This window comes from Caenorhabditis briggsae (genome assembly GCF_000004555.2).
Source record: "Caenorhabditis briggsae complete genome, chrII, whole genome shotgun sequence".
NCBI classification, from domain to species: Eukaryota; Metazoa; Nematoda; class Chromadorea; order Rhabditida; family Rhabditidae; genus Caenorhabditis; species Caenorhabditis briggsae.
Genome location: NC_013486.2, coordinates 7,978,812 through 8,004,358, shown reverse-complemented (window position 1 = coordinate 8,004,358; position 25,547 = coordinate 7,978,812). Strand labels below are relative to the sequence as shown.

General features: G+C 40.3%; 10 protein-coding genes across 10 annotated transcripts in view; 4 read left to right on the top strand and 6 right to left on the bottom strand.

Annotated features, from left to right (window-relative positions):
• Positions 1-547: 547 nt before the first annotated feature.
• Positions 548-1,245, bottom strand: Cbr-rps-9 (the record flags this gene model as incomplete). The annotated part of the gene is made up of 3 exons (XM_002631130.1): positions 548-713; positions 794-1,119; positions 1,168-1,245. The coding sequence occupies 3 exons, from the start codon at positions 1,243-1,245 to the stop codon at positions 548-550; spliced, it is 570 nt and encodes a 189-aa protein (XP_002631176.1).
• A 606-nt stretch (positions 1,246-1,851) lies between these two features.
• On the top strand, positions 1,852-2,297 carry Cbr-lsm-1 (the record flags this gene model as incomplete). Its single annotated transcript, XM_002631131.1, has 2 exons — positions 1,852-2,124; positions 2,193-2,297. The coding sequence occupies 2 exons, from the start codon at positions 1,852-1,854 to the stop codon at positions 2,295-2,297; spliced, it is 378 nt and encodes a 125-aa protein (XP_002631177.1).
• Positions 2,298-4,128: 1,831 nt separating this feature from the next.
• Cbr-mat-2 lies at positions 4,129-13,646 on the bottom strand (the record flags this gene model as incomplete). Its single annotated transcript, XM_002631132.1, has 14 exons — positions 4,129-4,201; positions 4,249-4,527; positions 4,573-4,784; positions 4,832-4,949; positions 4,995-5,242; positions 5,286-5,417; positions 5,468-6,070; positions 6,118-6,973; positions 7,028-7,843; positions 7,891-8,952; positions 9,002-9,089; positions 12,478-12,624; positions 12,674-13,103; positions 13,149-13,646. 14 exons carry the CDS (start codon positions 13,644-13,646, stop codon positions 4,129-4,131), a joined length of 5,562 nt encoding a protein of 1,853 aa, XP_002631178.1.
• Positions 10,877-12,314, top strand: Cbr-glb-4 (the record flags this gene model as incomplete). Its single annotated transcript, XM_002631133.1, has 7 exons — positions 10,877-10,932; positions 11,029-11,241; positions 11,297-11,404; positions 11,448-11,612; positions 11,658-11,743; positions 11,919-12,194; positions 12,241-12,314. The coding sequence occupies 7 exons, from the start codon at positions 10,877-10,879 to the stop codon at positions 12,312-12,314; spliced, it is 978 nt and encodes a 325-aa protein (XP_002631179.1).
• A 335-nt stretch (positions 13,647-13,981) lies between the features above and the next one.
• Positions 13,982-15,247, bottom strand: Cbr-nasp-1 (the record flags this gene model as incomplete). The annotated part of the gene is made up of 4 exons (XM_002631134.1): positions 13,982-14,083; positions 14,129-14,698; positions 14,745-15,117; positions 15,165-15,247. The coding sequence occupies 4 exons, from the start codon at positions 15,245-15,247 to the stop codon at positions 13,982-13,984; spliced, it is 1,128 nt and encodes a 375-aa protein (XP_002631180.1).
• A 554-nt stretch (positions 15,248-15,801) lies between these two features.
• Positions 15,802-16,919, bottom strand: CBG02967 (the record flags this gene model as incomplete). The annotated part of the gene is made up of 5 exons (XM_045242339.1): positions 15,802-15,808; positions 15,856-16,199; positions 16,249-16,357; positions 16,587-16,801; positions 16,845-16,919. 5 exons carry the CDS (start codon positions 16,917-16,919, stop codon positions 15,802-15,804), a joined length of 750 nt encoding a protein of 249 aa, XP_045092156.1.
• A 2,216-nt stretch (positions 16,920-19,135) lies between these two features.
• Positions 19,136-20,525, top strand: CBG02968 (the record flags this gene model as incomplete). Its single annotated transcript, XM_002631136.1, has 3 exons — positions 19,136-19,213; positions 20,098-20,282; positions 20,333-20,525. 3 exons carry the CDS (start codon positions 19,136-19,138, stop codon positions 20,523-20,525), a joined length of 456 nt encoding a protein of 151 aa, XP_002631182.1.
• A 180-nt stretch (positions 20,526-20,705) lies between these two features.
• Positions 20,706-21,766, bottom strand: CBG25578 (the record flags this gene model as incomplete). The annotated part of the gene is made up of 3 exons (XM_045242338.1): positions 20,706-20,873; positions 21,212-21,250; positions 21,737-21,766. The coding sequence occupies 3 exons, from the start codon at positions 21,764-21,766 to the stop codon at positions 20,706-20,708; spliced, it is 237 nt and encodes a 78-aa protein (XP_045098117.1).
• Positions 21,767-22,465: 699 nt separating this feature from the next.
• Positions 22,466-24,276, bottom strand: Cbr-nuo-1 (the record flags this gene model as incomplete). Its single annotated transcript, XM_002631137.1, has 7 exons — positions 22,466-22,564; positions 22,610-22,931; positions 22,979-23,142; positions 23,247-23,657; positions 23,707-23,940; positions 23,991-24,151; positions 24,228-24,276. 7 exons carry the CDS (start codon positions 24,274-24,276, stop codon positions 22,466-22,468), a joined length of 1,440 nt encoding a protein of 479 aa, XP_002631183.1.
• Positions 24,277-24,852: 576 nt separating this feature from the next.
• The window catches only part of Cbr-rpl-41, a gene marked incomplete at both ends in the record, with an annotated part of 1,533 nt that continues 838 nt past the window's right edge, over positions 24,853-25,547 (top strand). The window contains 2 exons of the mRNA XM_045242337.1: positions 24,853-24,964; positions 25,013-25,157. Coding sequence (XP_045092155.1) covers positions 24,853-24,964; positions 25,013-25,157 — 257 coding nt within the window. The remainder of the gene's footprint in view (positions 24,965-25,012; positions 25,158-25,547) is intronic.

Genomic DNA, 25,547 nt, shown 5'->3' with positions numbered 1-25,547 from the left:
CGCCGCACTTGCAAAGCGATGGGCGGAGCGTCGGTGGGGGGAGGCGAGGATCAAAGTACGCAAACACCGAGTCTCACTTTTTTTATACATCGAAAATCTGAACTCAATTCATAAAATCACCCGAGCGAGGCGAACGTCTGGAATAGAATCGAGTTGTTTTCATTTCGGATTCCGAGCAATTTAGTTTATAATAAACTGCTTACTCCAATTTCAATTCCCTAAAAAAACAATTCGAAACATCTGACAAAAACCGAAACTGGGGAAAGTTCCTCGATTTCCATGGAATCTCTAAATTGAAATCAAGGTTCCGACTGAAATAGCACAGGTGGCAAATTACAGAGACTATCTTCGAAATATTGAATAACTGTATTCTTGTCGGGCATAAACTTTTACTGGAATTCATAATTTTCACCTTGTCGCTGCAGATGTATTAGGGTTTAGCACTTCTCTATTAGCAATCTTATCTTGAACTCTAACACTGTTTCAAAGCTCAATTTATAATTAATACAAACTTTGTCCAACAATTTTATTTGTAACAAAAACAAGTTTATTCCTCGTCGTCGTCTCCGGCTCCATCTCCCTTTCTCAAAGTGCGTCGCTTGACGCGTCCTGGGCGGCCTCCTCCGTATGGAGATTGGAGAGAGAAGTCGATGTGCTTCTGGGAGTCCAAACGGACGATGAAGGATGGAACATCAACGACTTGTCTGCGGACACTGAAAAAACGAAAAATTTTATCAAATTATTCAACGAATTCAAAGCAACATTCATTAGAAGTTTAAATTTAAAAACATACCGGATGTGGTGCTGCTTGATCAAGATACGGGCGTGGTGAATAGACTTAGCCAATCCGAGTTTGAAAACTTGGGTCTGGAGTCTGCGCTCAAGGAAATCCTCGACCTTAAGTCCGAGAACGTAATCGAGCTTCATCTTGGTCTCGTCGAGGACACCGATCTTGACAAGACGACGGAGAAGGGCATTTCCTTCGAAAAGACGCTTTGGGTCCTTGTCTTCGAGAGTGAGAAGCTCACGAGCAGCCTTACGGACCTTGGCGAGAGTGTACTTGACACGCCACACCTCACGCTTGTTCTTGAGTCCGAATGTTCCGATGAGCTTGAGCTCCTGGAAAACGGTAATTGAATAAAAATTTCGGTTAAACGAGTTACAAACCTGGTCAAGGCGCTCCTTCTCGAACGGACGGCGTGGCGACTTTGTCACCTTGGATTGCACAGTCTTCAGACGTGGCATAGTTGAACCCTGAAAGTTAGCTCATCAAAAATTGAAATTGTGTGATTTTCGACAAAAAAAACGGGCGCCTGTTAAGAATTGAGATAAGCCTATCAAGAAAAGTACAAATTTAGGTTTTAAAACTTATTGATAGGATTTTCGCTCCAAAAAACCAATAATTTCCTCGGAAAATAGTAGAAAAAAATAGAAAAATGCGAGTCCGGCCTAAAAGACATACAGCGGCTACGGTCATGCGACGTTGCGAGACCCGCTCGTATAAATCGATGCGCCTTTAAAACAAGACGCGTCTGCGTCGACGCCGCTCTCCAATGGTTGCGTTCTCTCTCATTTTCTGGCTCATTTTTTTAGAGATTTATCGGATTTTTATGTGCCGAAAGCAATAAAAGTTGTTTTGCTGTCCCTGAATAACCTCTTGAGGTTTTTCAGTTCCCATTCTCAAAAATTTATTCAAAAAAAAATATTAGATCATCATGTAGTTTAGCGTTTTAATGGTTTTTTATCTGAGGTGGAGCTGTAAAATATGTTAATTACAATTTTTCCGTTACTTGCTCGTTTCCTATGTCGGTGAGAAATATCATGAAGTTTAATTTTATTAATTTCAGTGAAATGGATCTTCCTGACCCATATCTTCCAGGAGCCATTAGTTTGTTCGAACAACTAGACAAGAAGCTGTTGGTTGTGCTCCGTGATGGTCGCAAGCTGATCGGATATTTGCGATCGATTGACCAATTCGCTAACTTGATACTCGAGGACGTCGTTGAGCGAACATTCGTTGAAAAATATTTCTGTGAAACAGGTCAAGGGTTCATGCTGATACGAGGAGAGAATGTAGAATTAGCCGGCGAAATCGACGACAGTATCCCTACTGGACTAACACAGGTGCGTGAATCAATTTCTATGAACATATTCCTAGAATTTTTAAAAATTGATTATTTGAATATTTCTAGGTGTCACCCGAAGAGTTCCGTCGTATCGAAGATGAATACCTTGCAAAAAATCCTCCAAAATTCCTGAAACGCCAAGCTGAAAAGACAGAAGAACATGAAGCCTGAATTTCATTCCATCCTACTTTACGATCAAATTATTCTGTGTTCTGAAACTGTGATACGGGTTTAATCTCCAATTTCTTTTTTTTATTTAGGGATAACAAATCTGTTTCAAAATTTCCCTATTTCTTGTGCTATTGCTCTTCCGAAAGATTTTCTATTTTGATTGCCTCAGTAATGTAACTGAAAGAACTCCCAGAAACAAAGACACTATTGAAAACAACGAGATACAGAGAGAAAGTGAGAACCACAGACAAACGCTATGCACTCACAGAATCTCTATGCACTCAAAGAGACCTGTGTAACCTGAAGACTAGAAGAATACAAAACACAGATTTCCTATAAAACACTATTTATTGAATTTACTCAATAAACCACTATAAAACCTTTAAAACCAGTGAGCCACACTTTAACGGGTCGTCACCAATCGTGAGCGAACACCAGCGAAAACTAAAGAAAACGATGAGAATTGCCAAGAGAGGAGACGCGTTTTGGCGCGCACACAGTTTCGCGCGCGGATACAGTAATCCGCACCTCTTGCACGTGTGTTCGGGGGAGATTTCTCTCCTTTAGACTTGGAAAGAGGATTTTAAAAGAGAAAACACGGTAGAATACCGTACATTTCCGTCCATTTTCGAGTCCCCGTACGTGGCAAGAGTGAAAATGGTGGTTGCCTCAGCTCAATGATGAAAAGGCACAAAATCACAATTAATGAAAAACTGGGACGGGACCTAGAAAACTTAAAAGAATAACAACTACTTAAAACTCATATGGGTCGGGTATGGGATGGCAAGAAAATATAGAATTTAATGAATAAGAAACTGGGGTAATTAGCAAATAAGAGATATATGGGGGAAACATTTGGCAAGATTGTTACAATCATAAGATTTTAGAAAATTAACGAAATTTAGTGAAGGTGATGGCTGTAGCAACAACTTGGCTCATCAGTGCACATCAATAACGAAATTGGACCATGAATCCGTGATTGAACCATAGTGACTTTGTGACATGTTGTGGTGGTGGTGCTCTTGACATGGCGGATCTTTCCTTGGTCGGAAATTCTGATGCAGGTGAACTTCACGTTGCTGCGGTTGGGACCAGGGCTGGGAAAACGCCGGCTTTCCGCCGTCTTACAGCGCAGCCGAAAAACGGCGGCGAAACGAAGCGTTTTCAAAACACAGCCGCGCCGGCGGCGCTGGCGTTCATGCTGTGTGTGCGCGAATTAGTTCAACTGTGTTTTTACAAATATTTAGAACAGATTCTAATTATCATAGTTTCACCAAAAAAGAGTTCAAAAAATCTCATTGAATTCATAAATTAACTTCGCTTCATACGGTATCCGTTTTGAGGCGGCGCCTCGTAAATCGAAACCGACAATAGGAATAAACACCGTCTTTGTTTTCCAATTACTGATTTCCGTGGTGTCTCGCAATTTGTCTTAACAAAATACTTGCAACGGGCCGGGCAAGGTATTTTCAGAATTTCCAGGGCCCGGCCCGAACAAATTTTTCCTGTCTTTTCAAAAAAATTCTTCGGGGTCAACTGAAAAAATGGACGATTTTTCGGTCAAGTAAAAAACTTTTCAAGATAAAAGTGTCCATAAAAAAATAGTTTTTCTCACAAAAAATTTCTGTAATTTCAAAAAAATTTTAAAATTGGAAAACCCGGGCCGGGCCTTGGAAATCTTCGGCCCGGCCAGGCCCGCGGGCCGGACCCTGATTTTGCAAGTACGGTTAACAATTATTTGAACAGAACTGATCAGAGCATATATTTATTGAGCAATGTAAAAAATAAATTAAAACTTTACATAGAAACGGTATAATGGTCGTGGAACCCGTTAAATTTGCATGGTCTGAAAACTTTCAGCCAACCTGTGAATTGAATTGGAGACGTTGACTTCGTCTCGCCAGCTGAAAAATAGGTCTTTAATTTTTTTAAACATTACGCGAAAACTAACAGATCGAGGGATCCACCCAACAAATGTAATGCTCTCTTCTGCATCTCGGCCAGCTCAGTTGGTGTCCTCCGAGTAACATCTCGAACAGAATTCAATTGAACCTGGACGTTTGGATAATCATCACTGCTATTCAAACTGAGCTCCTGTTCCATTTTCTCAATAGTCTTCATAATCTCATCTTCATCAAGTTCAAGGGCAGTGTCCTCTCTTTGAAGTAGGTCGAGCACATTGAATGTTTTTTCGTACAACTCCGCTGATTCTTTGATTTGCATATCAGGCCTTAATCTTGTTAATAAAATAAGTTTTTTAGAACTATTCACTCACGAATCAACGCTATATCTTTTTAGCATGATACGTCCTTGTCCCACAGACATCACATCTTTCACCACTTTCAGCTCTTCTTCTGTTCGCAAATTGATATGCACCAATTCATAGTTACCACCACCGACAGAAATCGATAGAAGATCTTCGAGAGGTGGTAGAAGTGACGGTGCTTTTTGTTTGTAAGCAATCGGATCTTCACCTTCTTTCCTTGGCTGCAAAAATATCATTCAATTAATGACCAAAACATATTTGATATTACCTTCATGACTATCAAAACATCCACCTCAACGACACAACTTTCTGAAACATCATATGGAACAACCAATCTTGGCTCTACTGCCATACTCCAGAGAAAACGAAGAGGCTGATGATAATGTCTGGAATGATAACGATAAGACTGTGAAAAAAAGGGAAAAACTTACGAATTGTCCGAAACAGTCTGTGGAATAGCTGGATAGGTAGAAATGATAGTCAGTGCGATGGAGAGGTTATCCTTCTTGAACGCGTACCTTCCCTCTCCCATCATTAAAATTCCTAGTGCTTGATGAGCAACCATTTGCTCGAAGTGTTTCTTTCCGGTGGCCATCCAATCAGAGCTATCTGGTCTGTCACAAACACGTAGAAGTCTTGCGTATCGCATCGCTTCAACGTCTCCAGTTCCCACACGAAGCTGAAACAACATAATGCGACAAGAACCAAAAGACGCTCCTTACTATAGACATCGCAGTAACCAACATCGCAAACACACTCGACCGGGTATACTGTCCAGCGTAGTTACACATTCTCATGCTTCCTGTATCTTTTCTGGATTGACCTTCCGGCAGAACGACTTTAGTGTAGAATTCCTGGAAAAGATCCATAAGTAAAATGGATTATAACAAACAGAAAAACTCACAATAACTTTGAATGCTTCTGTAGCGAGACTATCCTCTTCAGGGCCACCGCACGACGAATATTTTAAAGCAATAGCCATGCAAGCAGCAGATACTGTATACAGATAGGTTTGCGAAACGGTACTCGTGTCGACCTGATTCCGCCAGTATTGCTCTTCTCTTAGATCCGTCGGCTCTTGAATATCTTCACCATCATCGTCTTTCTGTATTGGTATTCCGAAATGAAGAGCATTAACAGCATATTTCCCGATAACTTGCGGAATCAGACTTTTAACAAATTTCTTTGTTGGTTCGATTCTATCCCACATAATCAGACAATAGGCTAGAACACGAGCGTACATTGAATCAGGCTTTATCCGTTCAATATCGGTGATTGTGTTTGGGAGAGCCAGTTGTGAAGCTATGTACTTGTTATTAGTTTTCATAAACATCATTCCTAGAGCTAAAGCTGCTGGCTCTGCGGACTGATGAATATTGATGTTATCGTTCTCTTTAACATGATTGGCCATTTGACTTGTTGACATTAATCCTCCATTGGAAAATGGCAAATTGGGAGTGTCATTTACCACAATAGTGATTGTTTGTGGAAGGAAGACGCACATGTCCTGAAATCAGATCTTTGAAGAAACTTTATTTTCAATCTGAAACTCACTCTTCTCATTCCATTCATCATGTAGATCAATCTTTGAGACAATGGAGGAATATTCTGCTTGAAAGGAATCACACTTGTAGCTGATCCATTGCCTTTACCGAGCATGATCAATCCTAATGAAAATCCAGCACTCAATTTGTATGCAGATCTATCCGTCACTGGTTCCTCGTCTTTCGTTGCTGCTTTTCCAATTTCGTTGATCAATTTTTTCGCTATGTTCATATTTCCAGAATCCGCAAATAAGAGGCCTAGACCAGATATTGCAGATGTTTGAATAGTGTAATCAAGTCTGATTTCCAGTGGAGTCGGACCCATCAGGAAGCCGAGATACGTGGCAAGAATTTTGTGAATTTGATTGTCGCAAGTTGTAATATTCGAAGCGGACAGTCCAAGAAGCAGCCCAACCGAATGGAACTTATCAAAAGTGGAGAGCATCTGATGGGCATGATACATATTGAATGGAGCCAAGTGTCCGTTGAGACCGAATCCTAGAACTAGTCCACCAACAACTGCCGTTGATTTAATATTCTTGGAGACCATGACAATCCATTCGTTGTCGATCTTAACAGTATCACTCCCACCGATTCTTAGAGCTGAAGAAAGCGCGTTGTAGAAGTTTCCCCACTCGGTGTGCATTTTGAACTGATCCGTTGATGGTGGATCACATGAAACTCTTGATGGATACACCATGCCTCCAAGACAAAGACGCGGAATATAAATACCGGTGAGAAGAGATGGTACTGATGTTCGGAACTCGAAGAAAGCTCGTCCAAATGGTTGTGAGAAGGTGCGATAGGATGTTTGAGACAGGAAGCGGTCTTGCATTTCTTTCATATTGTCGTCGTCGTTTCTTCGACTGCAAAATGCAATACTTTCGAGTGGTAATTAATCAGTCAGTTAAAAAACTTACAGAATATTCGTGGCAATCAGAATAGGACGGCTTGAGCTGAGCATCAAGTGCACATTGTTCCTCCGAATGTCATTTTTCCAACGCAGTTGGGCAATGCTACTCTGTTCCTCAGGTGTTGCATAGATACACTTCTTCGGCTTGATTGAAGTAGCGCCTGCATAGGCATCTGTTTGAATTTTTAATAGGATGACCTTGATTCCAGGCACCATGTACTCCATAACAGTACGATCGAGTCTAAACAGAGTCATGATTTGATTCGCTCGTCCAGGAGCATTGGATCGGAAGTCCTTTTGGATTTTCCAAAACGCCTTCGAAGAATCATTGCACAATCCAAGACGAAGTTTCCAGTTGTTCCCGATCCATCGCTTACAATCCGCATCAGTTTCAATAAAGTTTCTCGATGTTGCGATTACTGTCAACAATTGCAAACTTTCTTTAGAAAGAGCGCTTGGAAGGGTTCCTAGATTTTCGGAAGTGGCCCTCTCAAAAATCACACGAGCAACAAGTTCGTTGAGTGACCAGCATGGAGCAGGAGGCGTCACTGTTTCCAAAAACTTCTGATGAACTTCGTCAGAAATTTGGTATTCAACACTAACACGAGTCAACAAAGTACGATACAATTCCGCATAGTATGCTTCGTATGCATGGAAGTTTAAGACTTTCGATAGAATGAATGCGTATGGCACCAGTTCCATCATAACCGTATGCATCAGGGTTTGAGCTGCCCAGTCTTCGCATTGAGAGTGAACAGCATCCAGAAGACTTCGTGCATGTTTCCTTCCCTCTTCGGTTGAATCAAGTTCGACGGTGAAACGACTGAAACAAATACGACTTAAAATCAGAACAGAACTCGATTAAACTACCATCGGACTACATTATCTGACTCCTTTTGTAGCTCACTTCTCGATGCAAATGTCATATCTTCAAAGTAGGTTCTCATCATTTCAATAACTTCCGCCTGGGACATCCGTGGTCTCATTTGTTTGCCTCCGTGGCCTTCGGGAGTATCTGGCCGTGGCTGATCGGTCATTTTGGACACTCGAACTCCAACTTGTTCCAACATGAACACCACAACTCCTACTAATTCTTGATGCTCGAAATCCGTTTTATTAACATCCACATCACGCTTGACTGCTTTCCATTTCCGAAGAACTTTTTGAGCGAATTCGCGATCTAGATGCACAAAACAAGTTTTCATGAACACATTTGCCGAGAGGCACGTGACAGTTTCCGGAATTTTCAATACAATACATCTCATATGATTCACCAACATAATTCTGTTGGCTGAAAACGGATGGAATCGGAAATCCAAACTATTCCGAGTGTTGCTGATCTCGTCAATGAATATTGGCGCAATCTTCTCACTTCCTCCATACATTGTAGTGGTGAATTCGGGGCCAAGCACAATAGTGACTCCACTTTTCAACACATATGTCGCCTCGATACAATCTACAGTAACCGGCTCATACTTTTTGGTGGTCAAATTATTCCGAGTTGTTGTCGCATTTTTCCAAACCGGAATGACCGTCATAGTTGCTCCAGCAGCAGACACCAAATTGAGATACATGTCAGAAAGAAAAGTGGATACAAACACTTTGTTCGCCTTCTCCATTGCACCTTGTTTCGGCTCAACGTATACACACTCCAGACACAGTTTTGAAAGAAGTAGATCAACGTCAGGATCTCGCTCCAAATCTCCAAAATCTACATCGTTCTCTGGATGTTGTGTGTTTTTGGTGAAGTTTCGTGGTGTGTCTCGAATCATTCTGGTGAAGTCTTTGAGTAGTTCGGCATTACTATCTCCTCGTCGGCACAATTGGCTGAGATGAGTTCGGTGGAATGGAGAAGCAGTTGTTTGAAGTCTAGCATAGGTAGGAGAAGAACTGGTACCAGGTGCATCGTCAATGACCATTCGAGCAAGTGTTCTGAAAAACATGTTACTTGATATTGAAGTGTTGTCTTATTTTAAGATACCGTGTATGTATATTTCGTTCCAGTCCTCCTCTTGTATTGACTCTTGGTGTATTCGGAGTGTGTCCCCATGTATGACCATCGTTATTTCCTGAAAAAATGCACTTTGTAGTTTGTCTTTTTATTGGCCTCATCACCTATTCTGGTTCATCTGGCACATTTTTACATGGTCAGCTAAAGTCATAAAAACACACACACACACACACACACACACACACACACACACACACACACACACACACACACACACACACACACACACACACACACACACACACACATGCGCAAACTCTTTTTTTAGTTTTTTGAATAGCTCAGACTAATCTCCGCCGTCTTTCCTGTACGCCTTCTTGTTCTTTTAGATTCTGCGTGGCTCGAAGACAACAGGCAAAAAGAGCACGGAATGCAAATGTGATTTACGCCCTCAGGGCTATACATATCTACAATTTCGCTCCTGCACAAAGTCTCTTTTGTCGTCGTGCTTACTTCTACACAGGACTCGTCCCTTTTCCACACCATAGGATGTTACGTGAATGGCCACAAAAAATTCGTTCTGAGCCAGATTTATATTCCGGCTAGAAGTGTAGTTTGATTTTCTTCAAATCCACAGCAATGTGTGCCTCTTTTCAGCTCGACACTTACTATCAGAGAAGGAGATCTAGAGTTTTGGTTCTAGGTCTACTATGGAAGATGCTCCTATTCAAAGAGCGATCAGATAGACGAAAGTTTTCATTTCTTCTAAAAAGTCGGGGGATCCCTTTTTCCAATCTTTGAAAGTGGTTCAAGGATATTCGCACGCCTATCCGATAGTCCTCTGTCTCGAAGCCTTTTGACGTAGGATAATCAAATATGGGATGTTTCAATTTCAAATTTCATTTACACACACTGCCCGCCTCTTCTTTCCCTCCTTAACCATAGAATCAAAGTTCGCGTAGCAGCCTTTCTATTGAGCAAAAACGACTCTAACAGCCGCCTCGGAGCCTCCGAGTCGGCGACAACACCCCCGAATCTAATAAGTCTTGCGTGGGATATTAAAGGAGCAGTCTAGGAACTTTCGTTCTTCATCATGTAATGAATGCCTATTGTTTTTCAATGTCTTACTATTAGATGCCCAGTTCTAGAAATGTGCAATTCGAGAATCGCTCACACCAAACTCTTGTTTCCGTTTTTTTCGAAAAGACCCGGCCTTCAGAACGCATGGAACATTGTCAATCATTTTTCTTATTTAGTAAGAGGCCTTCTTGTTTTTGCATGTTGGTCTTGGTATATGCTGACAAGCACCGAGGCGTTTGCGCCATTCATTTATTATATTCCGATGCTATTTTGTTAGACGTAGATCTGTATTGGGCTCTTTTGATGAAGCCCTCTACTGTTGACTCTTGCCGTCCGTCTGATACAATAATCTTTGAAAAACCAAATTCAGAAGAAGGTCTCATGCCACACTTCCCATCACGAGAAAATCGCATCTGAGTAGAATAAGAAGAAGGCAAAACTTCTGAAAAACTAATCGTCCTTTTTCTTCTCTTTCCACAATTTGTGTGATGACGTCCACTCAATTTTATGAGAAGCGTTTCATCTTCATCAGAGTAGCGCTAGAATACTTATCATTATGCACCTCCGCGAAAAGGCACGAGACCCCATGTATTTTCGTTTATTTTCACACTAATTTGCATACGGGAATAACTACTTCTGTCGTCTTCTACTTCCGCTCCTCCTCTCCCATTCTCCATTCATACTTCATTTCGGAGCAATAAACAGAGCAAGCCGATGGACAATTATATTATTTGATTCTTCGTTTTCTTCTCTCTTTTTCCCCCAATCAACTCCTTTAAAGGTTTTCAGTTTCCAGGTTTATCCGGACTATGCACATATCACAAAATGGGCAATCAGTCAGCTCGTCAGCTATCCACTCACAGAAAGCATGTCGTGCACACGTGGAATACAATAAACTCGCATGATCCTCAACTTCTGAATGATGCTATCAGGCATTAGATTCCTAACTTAAACTGAAAAAGATTCTTGATTTTCAGCGAAGCTTGGCTGAAATCCGCTGAGCTGACACCTACATGGGTGTGGGCCTTGGTTGATTTACCAGAGACGATGCATTCAAGATATAAGGAAAACGCACAGTTCTTGAACATCATAAATCAGGTCCGTGACTTTTTGAACATACTGATCAAAGTTCACAAATGCGATCCTGAAATGATCAAGACTCTCTCCTTCCGTCTCGGAGCACGCCATCGGTGAGTTTGTGAGGGATTTGAGGTCTACATGTAGGAAACGTTAAAATATTTATAGGCACTATATGAACGAAGGAAATGACAACTGTTATTGGGCGCCGTTTGCTCAACAACTTCCGATCGCCATGAGCAAAATGTACATGAGAGTTGTGAATGAGGATAGCAAGTGAGACTGAGTTTTGGTAGGATCATCAAAATGTTCATTTCAGAATTCGGAGGATACTACGGATACGTTCTCGAGCTGCCGAGAAAAGTGAGGAAGAGGAAGTTTGTGAATCTTGGAGACAGTTTTCGTGTATGCTAATTGAATCCATGAAACGGGGATATGAAGGATGTGCCAGTGAAAAAACGCCTCTTCGGTTAAGCATCACTAAGTGCGGTATTTTGTTATGGTAGTTGTTTAAGGACAAACGTTTCAGCTCAATCATTTCCATGGCTTCTATGCGTTCAACCCGTTCTCGGTCCGCTTCTCATTTCCTCGAACCGAATATGTCACCAGCAATCGGTGCGTCACAAGTTCATCATTCCAATTCGTGTCGTAGTTCCCCATCTTCGAAAAAACGCCCATCACCTCGTAGATCGCTTAGATAGATATTCACTCGCTCATTCTCACTTTGTTTTGTGTGCTCATATGTTTCGTATTCACTCTCTCACTCCGTTCTCACACTCACTTTTTTCAGTTTACCTATTTAGTTCGCCTATTCACCAACTAATACAACTATCTACTAATCGTTTGGTGTGCTGTGTGAATTCCGTTGTTTTCTTAACATTTCGTTATACTCACTTCCTATTCTACCCCCTTCAGCTCCCATGTGTGCTCTTCTGGGTTCAACAGAGAGTAACTCAACAACTACAACAACTCAGCCATCATCTCCCATCACTCCGTACCGACGGAGAAGTATGTTCAAAGCAGGAGGCAATCTTCAAAGGAACAGCCAAGATTTCACTGCTCTCCGGTAATCCTTCCAGACTCAACATTTTCAAAATTGATATTTTTTCCAGAAATAGACGAATGTCTTCTCCGAATAACCCATCAATTCTGCTCAACAATTGCGACATTCAACTTCTCAAGTTGACGTCTCAATTGAGCCCTCTTGAAGATCCCAATAAACAGAATCGTGTGTCAGGAAGAGCTCATCATCAGCGGCGGAGCATTACTCTTTTAAATTTCAAAGATCACCATAATCGATCTCGTTCTCCTTCTTCTTGATAAAGCGTTTTTTTTTTTATAAAACTTACCATCATAAATCGGAGTTGGGAGATTTCCAGGGAATCCACCGGCGCCCGGGTTGTTTGGAGTCGAGTGTCCGAAACTGGAGCGAATTTGAGAAGTCATTGGGGATCTCCCATCGATATCAGAGCTGATAACGTCAGAAAGAGCTGCCACTGAAATTTTCAAAATTTTCAGATAAACAAACTAAGTTGTATAAATTACTAGCAGGCGATCTGAGAGTGGGATCAAAATGGGTAGTTCTTCCAGCGGAATGAGGTGCCAAGCTTGAAGCGAACATCGTTGAATCGTGCTGCTTCCGCAAAGTTTCCACGTATCGAATCGCCGCATGCACTTCTTGTTCTTCTGTTTCTCTAGCCATATAGATACGATGCACCTTTTCTTTCTGATCGTATACTACCACAAAGTTTCTATCGGCATCTACGATTCCACCCTCGTCTTGATGCGACTGCCAGCAAAACTTCCATTGTGGATGGAAGCTGTTGGTTTTGTAAATCACTGGCAGCAGCTCTCCAAACGGGCCTGACAGTGAGTACAGGTGAAATGTATCATGACTGTGAAAATTTTGCTCAGTAGAAGAATCATAGAAGCGTTCAACGAGAAGGCTGGTAGCACAGGGAAAAACGTTCCGCACCTGAAAATTATCATAATAACGGATTCAAAGTGAAGGAAAACCCACTTTGAATGGAATTTCATAGTAGTAGAAATGATAATCAGGTAGTGAAATGAATTGCAATTTGTGCTCTCCACAGACAACCAAATAATCTCTTTGTTTGGGTCCCAATCCGTGATCCGGCGCAGTTGTCAGCTTTTCGGCATTCCTCGAAACCGTGAAAGTGTGGTAGAATACCTTTTTTACATCGAACTCCATTTTGAAACGTCTCTTGACTATCAAATCAACCGCCACCCCATCGCAAATCAGAAGGAGAGGACCACAAGAAAATACATAATCTGTGTGGTTCTCTTTGTTTGTGAAAGAGCAAACGAGCGTAGGTTTGTTGAGAAACTTTTCGTTGAGATCCTCCGGTTTGGGAGGCTCCTGCTTCTTGGAACGGTCCTTGCTGAGAGGTGTCCATTTGGGGAGTTCCTCGCGGTTCAGATTCAAAACTGTCGCTTGCTTTCCTTTCGTGAAGTTCTTCCCAAGTTGAACATCACAGTGTTTTTTAGCAGAAATCATATTTTCCGTGTGGCTGTCATCCAATTCTTCACTCATACAAATATTTTCAGGGTGAAGGAAACTGTAACGGTGTTTTAATGTCTAATTTAATATAGAGTTGGTGAGATGAAATAAAGAAATAAAGAGCATCAGAGAAATACTGCGAATAAGATTTCACAAGAAAAAACCTATGAGCAACAGATAGAACAACGTTTATTCAGAATTGAAATTCTGTATTCAGATAAAAAGGATAAAATGGATAAAACCGCATACTTCGGGATGTATTGATTCAGATCATGAATAAATTAAAAACAGTATTGTTGAGATTCGAAGATATTATTTGGAGTTCGAAAAATTCAAAGTTCCGATGTTCCTTCTTCTTCCTCGGCTTTGGTCTTCTTCTTTTCTTCTGCCGTGGTCTCGGTCTCTTCCACGGGACGTTTAGCTGGGCGACGAACCTAAAGAATGAATGATAATCAGAAAATTCGTATTCATGATTTTACCAAATTTGAGATATCATTCGCCTCTTTTTGCTCAGAGCTCTGTGGAAGTTGAGACATTAATGCGGCGAATCCATCGAATTGAGCCTTGATAGCTTCTTTAGTCTTCTCCATTTGTTCCGCAGACGATTTAGAATCAGCGATTTTGTCATCAATCAAAGGAACCATTTCCTCCAAATCCTTCAGTTCGTCTTGCATATCCAGCTTCTGTTCTTGATCTCCGACTTCTTTTAATTTGTTTTCTAAATGTTCCGATCGGCTTTTCAGGGTTTCCTTAGTCTTTTCGAAGTAATTGATAGCTTCATCATAGTTCATTCCAGAAGTACATGCATCTGCCATGAGGATGTAGGTTTGCGCAATCTTTCTCGAGTTTGATGGGAGAACATTCTTCTGAATCTCAAGTGCCTGTTCCAAATCTTCAAGAGCTTGATCATACTTCCCATCCGATACACTATGATCTCCGAGAACGACAAGGACATCAGCTAACTTAAGTTGCCACTCTTCAATAACACTTACTCCGCTTCTTTCTGCCTTCAGTGCTTCGATTTTAGCCATAGCGATGCAACGAGCGTTCTGAAAATTCAACATTTACTAATTTCCAAAGCAAAGTAAGCAATACCTCAAGAACTTCCCATGCAAGTTTCATTGTGTCATCGTCTTCCTCATCTCCTGATTCTTCACCATCTTCTTTCTCCGAGTTCTCACCATCACCCTCGCCTTTTTCATTCGTGATAGTTCCTGCTGCTGAATTCTGAGCCTCTCCGTTATCTTCTTTTTCGTTCGGAGCATTGAACACTTGGCCTTGAATCTTCCCCAGCTCCAAAGTTGCCATGCCGTAGTAATAATAATATTCATATGTATTTTCATGATCCGATCCATACAGCTCTACAATCATCTCCGATGCTTCGCTTAGAGCTTCCGTTGCTGTTTCATAATCACTGACTTTCAATGCACGACGACCAGCGGCCAACAGTTCTGCGGCGCGTTTCTCCCTGAAAAAAGAATTCTAAAACAGCTGAACTTTATAGAAAATACTCACTTTTGCTCTCGTGTTAGTTCGTCGTTTGCCTTCTCTGCCTCCATTACCTGGACTACGACTTCAGCGGAATCTTCAACGCTCATCTGGAAAAGAAAAGAGATTTAAATAGAAGGAAAATACCGAAATTCGAAGAAACGATAGATAAAAACAGAAATTCAATCAAATTCAAATGTGCGGGTTAGCCGACGAGAAGGACTAGTAATTTTCATGAGAACTAGTCCACAGCTAAACACGGCCGCGGGGTTGCCGCAAATCGGCACTTGTAAAATGTAGATGTGAAAAATATGTAGACGTGAAAAACATGTATTTAGATGTGAAAAACACGAAAATCGGTTCAGAAAAATGAATGAGAAGAAACAAATGTGTCAAATTTGGAAAGTGATTTGAAAAATCGATTTTTTTTCGAAAAAGTACAGTAAGATTGTCGCTTCGCTGCGAGACCCACATCAGTCTACCGAGAATGTTCCTTTAATAAATTATTTTTTCTTTCTTCCAAAATATTTTTTTATTTTCTGAAAATGTACATTTGGGTATAAAAACATAATTAGTATAGAAAATACTGAAAGTTTATTATTACATTAAGTTAAATACTGTTGCTTCCGAGACATGCGTTAGACTGGTCATAAAGTATTGTTAGTTACTGCCTGAAATAATGTTTTTTGGAAAGCTTAGTAATAAAATTTTAACTTACTTCTGTTTCTTTTTTTTCCGGCTGGACCACCACTTTTTCCACCAGTTACTGAATCTAGTCGTCGCTTTCTGCCTACATTTAGAACCGTTTTCGGTGGTTTCGTCAGAATGCTGCGGAGAACTGGATAGTCTAATTGATTCTGATCTGCAAGCAGAGTTTTCACTTGAGCTCTTAGTAGCGAGTGACTCCGAATCAGTCAACCCACTCTCTTTTTCTTCCTTTTTAATTTTGGCTTGAAAAATTGGACCTCGAAGTGGAGTCTTCGGTCCTTCCGGATATTTACACACTCCTACTGCTTTGTTAGTTCCAACTTCTGTTATTCGAACCAGTGAGATTTCGAAGGCCTATCAAAATTTTCAATAAAGTAATTTTCATTTTTTTTGGCTTCCTTACTTCATCACTGCTCTTGATATCCGGAAATATAACGTTTTGTATCCAATGAGAAAATGAGTTGAGATTACTGTAACGACAAGTACCAATGAGAGCACCATGTTTTCTGATTCTTAAGTATATATTCTCATTTTCAAGGTGTGATTTTTTCGAGACTTACTCCGTTTATCCGGATACAGATGATGGTGTGCATCAAAGAGAGTCAAACAATTTTGAGTTCTATCAAATATTATCAAAACCGTGCGTACACAGCTGATCAATATGAAAACGAGACGGCTTTCAGAACGAAATATAGGACTGAAAATGGTTTGACTTCAAATTTTCTGATAACACTAACTCACTTTCTAACAGCCAGCTTGATAAGTTTTGGAAGAGTATCTTTCATAGAACCGGTCGTTAGTTTAAAATCGACTTCTGAGAAGCTGAGTCCACATGCTTTGATGGCATCCGGCAAGTTATAATTCCGTGTAGCGTGGTCTCCAGCGTCTTTTGCATACGCCTCGTTTCCATCAATTATGCCGTTTATGAGGCAACCGACGATTCTTGGTGGACAGTTCTGAAATTCCATGTTTCAAAACTGTTCCTCAACATTTGTTCACCTCCAACTCCTTGAATTTATCCTGACCATTATGCTCTACCAAAACACCAGTTCTAGAATCTCTTTTCACTGTCATCTCTTGACCACCCGTAACACGTTTGCTTCTCAACTGGGGTGTAGGCATTTTTATGTCATGAATATGGATCAGTTCAGCTGTTTTAAGTGCGATCAAAGTGCACGCATTCGACAGTGTCGTCCTTCCACCTATTGATGACTGTGAGATATCTAGAGGAAATCGCCAGACAAGGGTAGACTAAAAGATTGGGTCATACTAAAAATTCATGTTCTCTTCTGTGATACCTCGTGTTCTATAAAAGTTGCCGGTTGGATATCATGGGGGAAAGCGATCTGATCTTGGAAAGATGCGGATCGAGACCGCCTTCGTAACATTAGTTAAAAAGTTCAATGGAAAAAACTATATTACAGGAAAGTGCTCATAAATTGTGATGATTGCTGTTTTTTACTATCTTGGCATCCAGCCATGCTGGCTCAGAGCGTGTCATTTGGTGAGATAAACTTGATTGAGAGTTCACGTAAATCTGCCACTTGTTTCCACGTTTTCATGCATTTTTACTCTCTTCTTCTTTTTCTACAGTAATCTTCTTCAGACTAGACTTTTCTTTTTTTTTCCTCGTATTAAAGAAAAATTATATTTATATATCGAACTGAGCCACTGCAATTTCGTCAGAGAATTCTTTCAATTTTTGTAGAATTATTTATTATTCACTTCGCCCAGCTTTCCCGTTCTTCTCATGAGACAGCAGTTCCTTCTTCATTTCAATGCATCAGATCAGGTTTTATTGTCTTGAAAACTTCGAAAAAAGTACTTCTAAAAAGTTTTTAGAAGCGCGAAAATTGGGAAATTTTATTATTCACTTTTCAGTTTTCACTGAAAAACAGTTGAAACAATCCCCTTGTGGGTTAATAAAAGTGCAATGCTTTGTTAATCACACTCCTTTTTTGAAAAATATGACCATTTCGTTTACCAGATCTAGTCTAATTAGTAGTTTCCCATAAGACACACTCGCCGCTACCTTTCTGTTTTTCTTCTCCATATCATTCGGTTTTCATTTCCTTCTTCTTCTTATTTCCTTCACTATTCTCTTACCTTCAATCTCAATAATACAATCTACAAGGTCAGTTTTCTTGATTAAATAGTTCTTAATATGGCGATAATCTAAATATGTGTTCACTGAAATTGAGGATGCATAATTCTTAAAAGTTCCCTACGGATTACGGTAGTTTTGAAACTTCTTTTCTAAATTAGGAACTTAAAGGGGGACTCCGACCAAAAATTTTTATTGCATTAAAATGTGTTAAAGGTTATCTATTTTCCGAATATTATTGCGAAAAAATTCAAACGAAATCCGAAATCCCCGAAAAACGCCGTTGAAAATGAAAAAAATTCAAAAAAGGTGCCGCCGGGGGACGAGGATTTGAATTCCCGCGCAGTGAGAAACCTAGGCCACGGCGCCTGACAAAAAGCAGGAAAAAATCCGGAAAGTTTGTACGGTAAGAAAGTCGCGCCGCTCGCGTGGCCTAGGGGTCTCACTGAAAATCCTCGTCCCTCGGCGGCACCTTTTTTTGAATTTTTTTTCCTTTTCAACGGCGTTTTTTGGGGATTTCGGATTTTTTTCGAATTTTTTCGCAATAATATTCTGAAAATAGATAAATTTTAACACATTTTGATGCAATAAAAAAATTGACCAGAGTCCCCCTTTAAGGAACTTGAGGGAATAATTAACAAATCAAACTGAACAAGAAGTGAGCATAACTTCTGAAATTGAATTTTCAGTCTAATTATGTTTTGAAGCGCCTAACCTTTCGGGAAGGTCCTTCCCGTGAATTGTAGTTGGATATTTTGGTGTTTAGCATTCTCTTTTCTTTTTTTCCTCTCTCATCGAATTAGCCACCGCCTTCTTGTTTGTGACATTACGCATTCTTCTTCTTCTTTTCATTTTCCTGTCGCCTCTTCACTAACCACATTCTTCTTTTTCTTCCCTCGGCGACCCTTTCCGAACATTTCAAAGAAGATGGAAGGCGCAGAGAAATTAGAGAAAAGCATCGTCGCTCCAATGCCAAATCAGCTGTTGTTTTCGAGTTGTTTTGCGGAAAAAGAGGCACAGTAGTGGTGACGAGGGATGGAGGCACAGCTCACTCAAGCAGCTCTATTCCCTTTTTCAGTCGTGTTCGTTACAGATTTAGTCTTCTCTTCTTCGTCTCATTTCTAGTTTAGAAACATTTATTGCAAACTAGAAATATAACTACGAATTTACAGCCGATGCTCGAAACATGCGATTGCCGATCATTCACATTTCGGTTCTGATGTCCCTGCTAGCCGTAGCAGCCGAGGAACAAAAAAATGACGAGGTGAGCTGCAGGGGTGAAAATGAAATGAAGTGCGGATCAAAAAGCACGGCGAGCGAGAAAACGAGAGAGGAAAAAGGGACATACACTGAGCACTACTGGGATTAACGAGGAGATAAGAGTCCTTTTTGGCGAGGGAGAAAGACAAGAATAGAAGAAGATATATCACAACGTCATATGAGTAATCCCTTGAAAAGCTTCCGTTATAGATGTATGTGTATGGATGTCTCTTTTGCATATCTCATTCTTTTCTACTTGGCTAATAATAGACACTAGCAGTCTTGTCGAATTTTTATTCCAAAAACTCAATGACATTTTTTGAATGTTTTCTATTTAAATTGGCCAATCGGAGTTGTCTTGTTTTTCTTGCTAATTAGGTTCGTCACAGCCTCCATGCGAGCCTGAGTTCTTTGGTCATTGTAAAAGTGTCTCATTCGTACGAATGCGTTTGTCTTCAAATTTTTCTTTCAGTTTTAATTAGAAATGAATCGAATGATTCATTGGACCTTCTTTTTGAAGAATCGAATGTTTTTCCTCTTTTTTGCACATTTTTCCATCTATTGTGTGGAGGCTGACGAAGTCGAGACGACGAAAACAATTAGAGTTCCTTCTTGAAAAGAAACCGAGCCAAAAGTCTTTGTTTTCCGCGTAGGTAGAAAAAAAACAATTTACTATGAGTAATTGACTTCAGATGAAAAATTAACTGAAAAATAGATGGGACCCTGTAATAGAAGGGCCCTTCAGAGGTACCTTGGAACAATAGAAGGACCGGCCCTTCTAATACAGGTTTTATGATATGTTGATGAATCATAATAAGAATGATTCGTGTTCATGATAATCAGTTCAAGATCCAATGATTTCAAAACCTAATCTGACATTTCTTTCAGAAAATGAAGATGGTTCTCCGTCAGAACAGTCTTTCTAAAGTGGAAATCTCATCACAGTCGAGGGAAGACTTCACCACTTACATGTCAACCTTCTGCTTAGCTGTAACTGAATGGGAACCATCATATTTCCTTCAAAGCTATATTCCATGGGAGCAAGTCGAGTTTCTGGACAGTCTCAAGGAATTGTAATACCTTCATATTCAATGATTAGACTATAATTTAGAAAAATTTCCAGTTTGGAACCATCAAATGACAAACGCATGGCTTCGTACTTCAACCATCTCGGCCACAACACTCCGAATAATTGCTCGATGAAGAATGAGAAAAAGATTCGAGACTCGCATAACGAAATCTCTCAGGAAACTTTGTTTGATAACTACATGTATGATCAGATGACACGACACGAATGGACGCCCCTTTATATGTAATAGACCATCATCGTTCCTAGTCACCTAGTTATTTCACCGATTTAATCGGATACCAACACAATGTGAACTTTTTATACTTGTAGACTTCTTTATTCGTGTAATTGTTTTTTGCTGTGCACTACCCGCTGCTTCCCAAACTTTCTTCTTTTCTTCACTTACGCGGTCAACTCCTTTATTCTTTTATACCTCTGTATCATGTTCTAACAATTGAAAAGTATCATAAAACGTTTTTTTTTTCTTTTCGCTTAATTCTATCGATTGAAACAAAACCTTATTGCAGAAGAATTCTTCATTAGAAATCCAGAGAAACTTTAAATAATCTGAAAATTTCGAACAAAAATGGTTTTCCTGAAAATATTTCCGAATGGAAATTGAAAAGTTATAATTTCAAGTGTATTTATGACTTGATCCCCAATTTATCAAAATCATGCTGAAACATATGTAGTCTACGTTACTACTTATAAGTTTCAATATTTGTTAAACAAATTTTCTAACAGTTCAACCACATTCATTATCAAAATGCGAATGGATTAAGCATCGAACAAGTCATAGCTAGATCCATCACCAATATAAGTGCCGTTTCCGGAAGCCGAAGTGTCAGTTCCAACTGAAGTGAAAATGGCACGGATGACGAGAGCATAAGAGACAGCCAGGAACATCACACCAGTTGGAAGAAGATCGATAACATGGCAGCGAAGAGCGAACAAGGCTGACGTGAATGGAATCTGAGAAAATGGTTCATATTAGGATTAGGCCTAGTTAACGATTAGAAATAGGCTTCTAGGATAATTCTCGCATTCGAGGTGTAATCCTAAGGGTCTACTTCTGAAAAAAATAAATTCTTCTCATCCTGAAATTTCACTTTTTTGTTATTACCGTAAAACCTGTATTAGAAGTGCCCCTGAAATTGAAGGGCCCCTCTAATTGAAGTGCCCCCCTAGACACCCCGCGAAAAATAGAAGTGCCCCCTCTAATTGAAGTGCCCCCCTCTATTTGAAGTGCCCCTTTTATTGTTGTGCGAAAAAGTTGGAATCGAGACGCAGACAGTTGAACAAAAAATTTCTCTGCGTCTCCACCGAGTATGTGCTATTTAGGCTTGTCGCTTCGAGTGCCTACCGTATTCAGACTGCAAATAATACTCTCTAACTCCAATTTTTTTGGACAACAATAATACAGTGGCCGTTGAAATCGAGAGTAATGAATTTTTCAACTTCAGAATATCGGAGGAAGACTCTTTTCATGATGTATCGGAGGAAGAATGTGAGGATATCAAAAAAACTGAGAACACAAGGAAAAGAAGACAGAATTTTACGATGGAATTCAAAAAACAAATTGTGGCTTTTGCAAACAAAACTTTGCTTATAACAAATAAAATTGTTGATGTTAAAAATTTTTTAAGTAAAAACAACAAAATTTTAACCAAAAGGCGATGTCCGTATAATAGAAGTGCCCTTCTCAGCGACCCGCGAAAAATAGAATTGCCCCCTCTAATTGAAGTGCCCCCCAGAGACCTCACGAAAAATAGAAGAGCCGGCACTTCTAATATAGGTTTTACGGTATATGATGACTGTACTTACTGTTTTGCGCATGATAAAAAAATTTAAATTTTTTACCAGAAACCACCTTTAACGGTGGGAAAGAGAATACTCACCATTTCGTAAAAGCTCGTCCGAAGTTGAAACGAAAAAAGGCAATGTGAAACTGGAAAATGGCTCTCTCCGGGCTTCGTCGCGCGCTGGAGCCTAGCAACTTTCTCTTTTCCTAGCAACTTATCCAAGCAACGATATAAAAATTTATTCGTTCTTTTACCAAAGAAAACATCTAAAAAAGAAGGACAAGCAAGACATCCCATCGAAAAAATACATTGAAAACAAAAAGTAAAAAGTTAGAAAAAAGAGGAGAATGGATACAACTTCTAGAGAACTACCGAATCCAGGTTCTTATTGACTGATTTGCTTGGCTCCTTGTTCAGCCAAAACTTGCTTGTGGAACTCTGCCATTCTACGTTCGAGTTCAGGTCGGAAGTGACGAATAAGACCCTGGAAAAAAACTTACATTAATAAAAACAGAGAATAAGAACTCACTTGAACAGGCCATGCAGCAGCATCTCCAAGAGCGCAAATTGTGTGACCTTCGATCTGCTTACTGAGCTCCCACATCATATCAATCTCAGATGGCTTCGCTTTTCCGTCGACAAAACGCCACATCATCTTGTTAAGCCAATTGCATCCTTCACGGCATGGTGTACATTGTCCGCAAGACTCATGCTTATAGAAGAGGGAAAGTCGAGCAATACATTTGACGATATCTGTTTGCTTGTTCATCACAATAACGGCGGCGGTTCCAAGACCAGATTGAGCAGCAACGAGGGCGTCGAAATCCATGAGAACGGTGTCACAGACGCTCCTAGAAAACAAATGCTAAATCAATTTCTGGTGTGCTAAATATGTTACTTTGGCATGAGTGGAACTGATGAACCTCCTGGAATAATAGCAAGAAGGTTGTCCCAACCTCCAATGACTCCTCCGCAATGACGTTCGATCAGATCTTTCAATGGGACAGACATTTCTTCTTCAACAGTGCATGGGTTGTTAACTTGACCAGAGATGCAGAAAAGCTGAAACATACACATTTGAGAACTCTTATTCTGATACTTATATAGCCAGTTTCTAAATAATTAGATCAGAATTTCTTTTTATATATCAAAAAGTCAATAATTACCTTGGTTCCACGATTTCTTTCGCGTCCAAAAGAAGCGAACCAATCACCTCCACGACGGCAGATAGTTGGTGCGACAGCGACAGTCTCGACGTTGGTGACAGTGGTTGGGCATCCGAACAATCCGATATCAGCTGGGAATGGAGGCTTCAGACGTGGCTTTCCTTGCTTTCCTTCGAGAGACTCAATCAAAGCAGTCTCCTCTCCACAAATGTAAGCTCCAGCACCACGATGAACGAATACATCAAAGTTGTATCCGGTACCAAGGCAATCTTTTCCAAGGTAACCAGCCTTGTAAGCCTCGTTGATAGCCTCTTGAAGAATGCATGCCTCGTTGTAAAACTCTCCACGAATGTAAATGTAGGCAGCACGAGCCCCCATTGCCACTCCTCCGATAAGGCATCCTTCAATAAGCTGCAAATAGAAAATGTTGATTGAAAACATTCAGTTGTTTTTTGTAAACCTTGTGTGGATCGTGGCGCATGATCTCTCGATCTTTGCAAGTTCCTGGTTCTCCTTCGTCAGCATTAACCACGAGATATTTCGGGCGACCATCGAAAGGCTTGTTCATGAAACCCCACTTCATTCCAGATGGGAAACCAGCACCTCCTCTTCCACGAAGACCCGAAGTTTTCAGTTCGCCAAGGATCCAGTCAGATCCTTTCAGAATAATTTCTTTGGTTTTATACCAGTCACCCTGTAAATAATAGCAACTAGATTTTGAAGTCTTCGAAAGATGACACTTACACGAGCTTGTGCTCCCTTCAAGCGATAATCATGTCTTCCGTAAAGATTAGTAAAAATACGGTCACTGTCCTTCAGATTTCCGAACGATGTTTTCTCTTGCTTCGCCGGGGTATTTGCATTTTGAGCCGACTTTACGACTCCACGAACGGCTACTTTCGGCACTGAAAATGAATAGAATGATTCATGAATAGAATGATTGAAAATGAATAGAATGATTCAAAATATGTTTAAAAATACCTTTCTGTCCAATTAACCTTGCCCCGAGAGATACTGCTGCCGAAGCCATCTCTGAAACACGGATTTTTAATAAATGAAGAATACATCGATGAAGACAAAGTCCAAGCCAGCACAGAACTATGTCACTCAAAAATAAACAAATATATGAAATTTTCTATAAATTACGTTATAAATTCAATTCATTCAAGGAACATGAGCAAAACATTAGTTTTTTCAGTTCAAAATCCAGAAAAATTAACAAAATTTGCTGAAACGCCGGCCGTAATTTCGGAGTGTCGTAATCAACTTTAAAGGCGCATGTATTTTACTAGCCCGCGTCTCAAAGCGATTTTCACACACGGGAAACAACTGCGACCGTATGATCAAACAAGAGGCCTGCGAATTTTAATGCTGGCCTACGGTTTTTTTCACGATTTTAGGTGTTTTTCCGAACGATTTTTCGGAAATCGATTTTCAGAAAAAAATCAGCTGAAAATTCTGCACATTTTACCCGAATTTTTCGTCGGAAAACTATTTGAGAACCAAATCGAATTTTTTTTCAAAGTTTGACCGTTTACCGTCTAATCTCCCGTATACATGTCACGAAGCGAAAATAGATCAACTAAAAGCTAAAATTCCAGGTAAAATGGTCAACGTGCCAAAAGCCAGAAGAACTTTCTGTGACGGCAAGTGCCGCAAGCACACCAACCATAAGGTTACCCAATACAAGAAGGGAAAGGAGTCCAAGTTCGCTCAAGGTATCGTTTTTGATTCAATTATGGTTTTGATGTAGTTTATAACTTCAGGACGTCGTCGTTACGACAGAAAGCAATCTGGATTCGGAGGACAAACCAAGCCAATCTTCAGAAAGAAGGCCAAGACCACCAAGAAAATCGTCTTGAGAATGGAGTGCACCGAGTGCAAGCACAAGAAGCAACTCCCAATCAAGAGGTTGGTTTTTTGTCAAATTTGAAGTCAGCTTTTCCGTTCTTGAAAATATCGCTTCACAAAGATATCGGAGGCTTCCATTTCGGTCGCTCGAAAACCGCCGACCGAATGGAAGGAATCCTTAATCGGTTAAAGTGAAATATCAATTGTAATTTCGATAACTCGAGAAACGATAAACTAAGCTGTGAAGTACTGATACATTGATTAATAACTGGTAAAAATACATCTAATGGGGTTATTCATGTAGCGAAAATATGTATTGAATGCATTTCCGCGCCCTCGAAATTCAATGCATGAGCGTTGCGAAGCGTATTTCAAAGCATTTCGCGACATAACTGTAAATGCATTGAAATACATCGCGTGGCGGGATATTTTTTCTGGAAAAAGGATGCG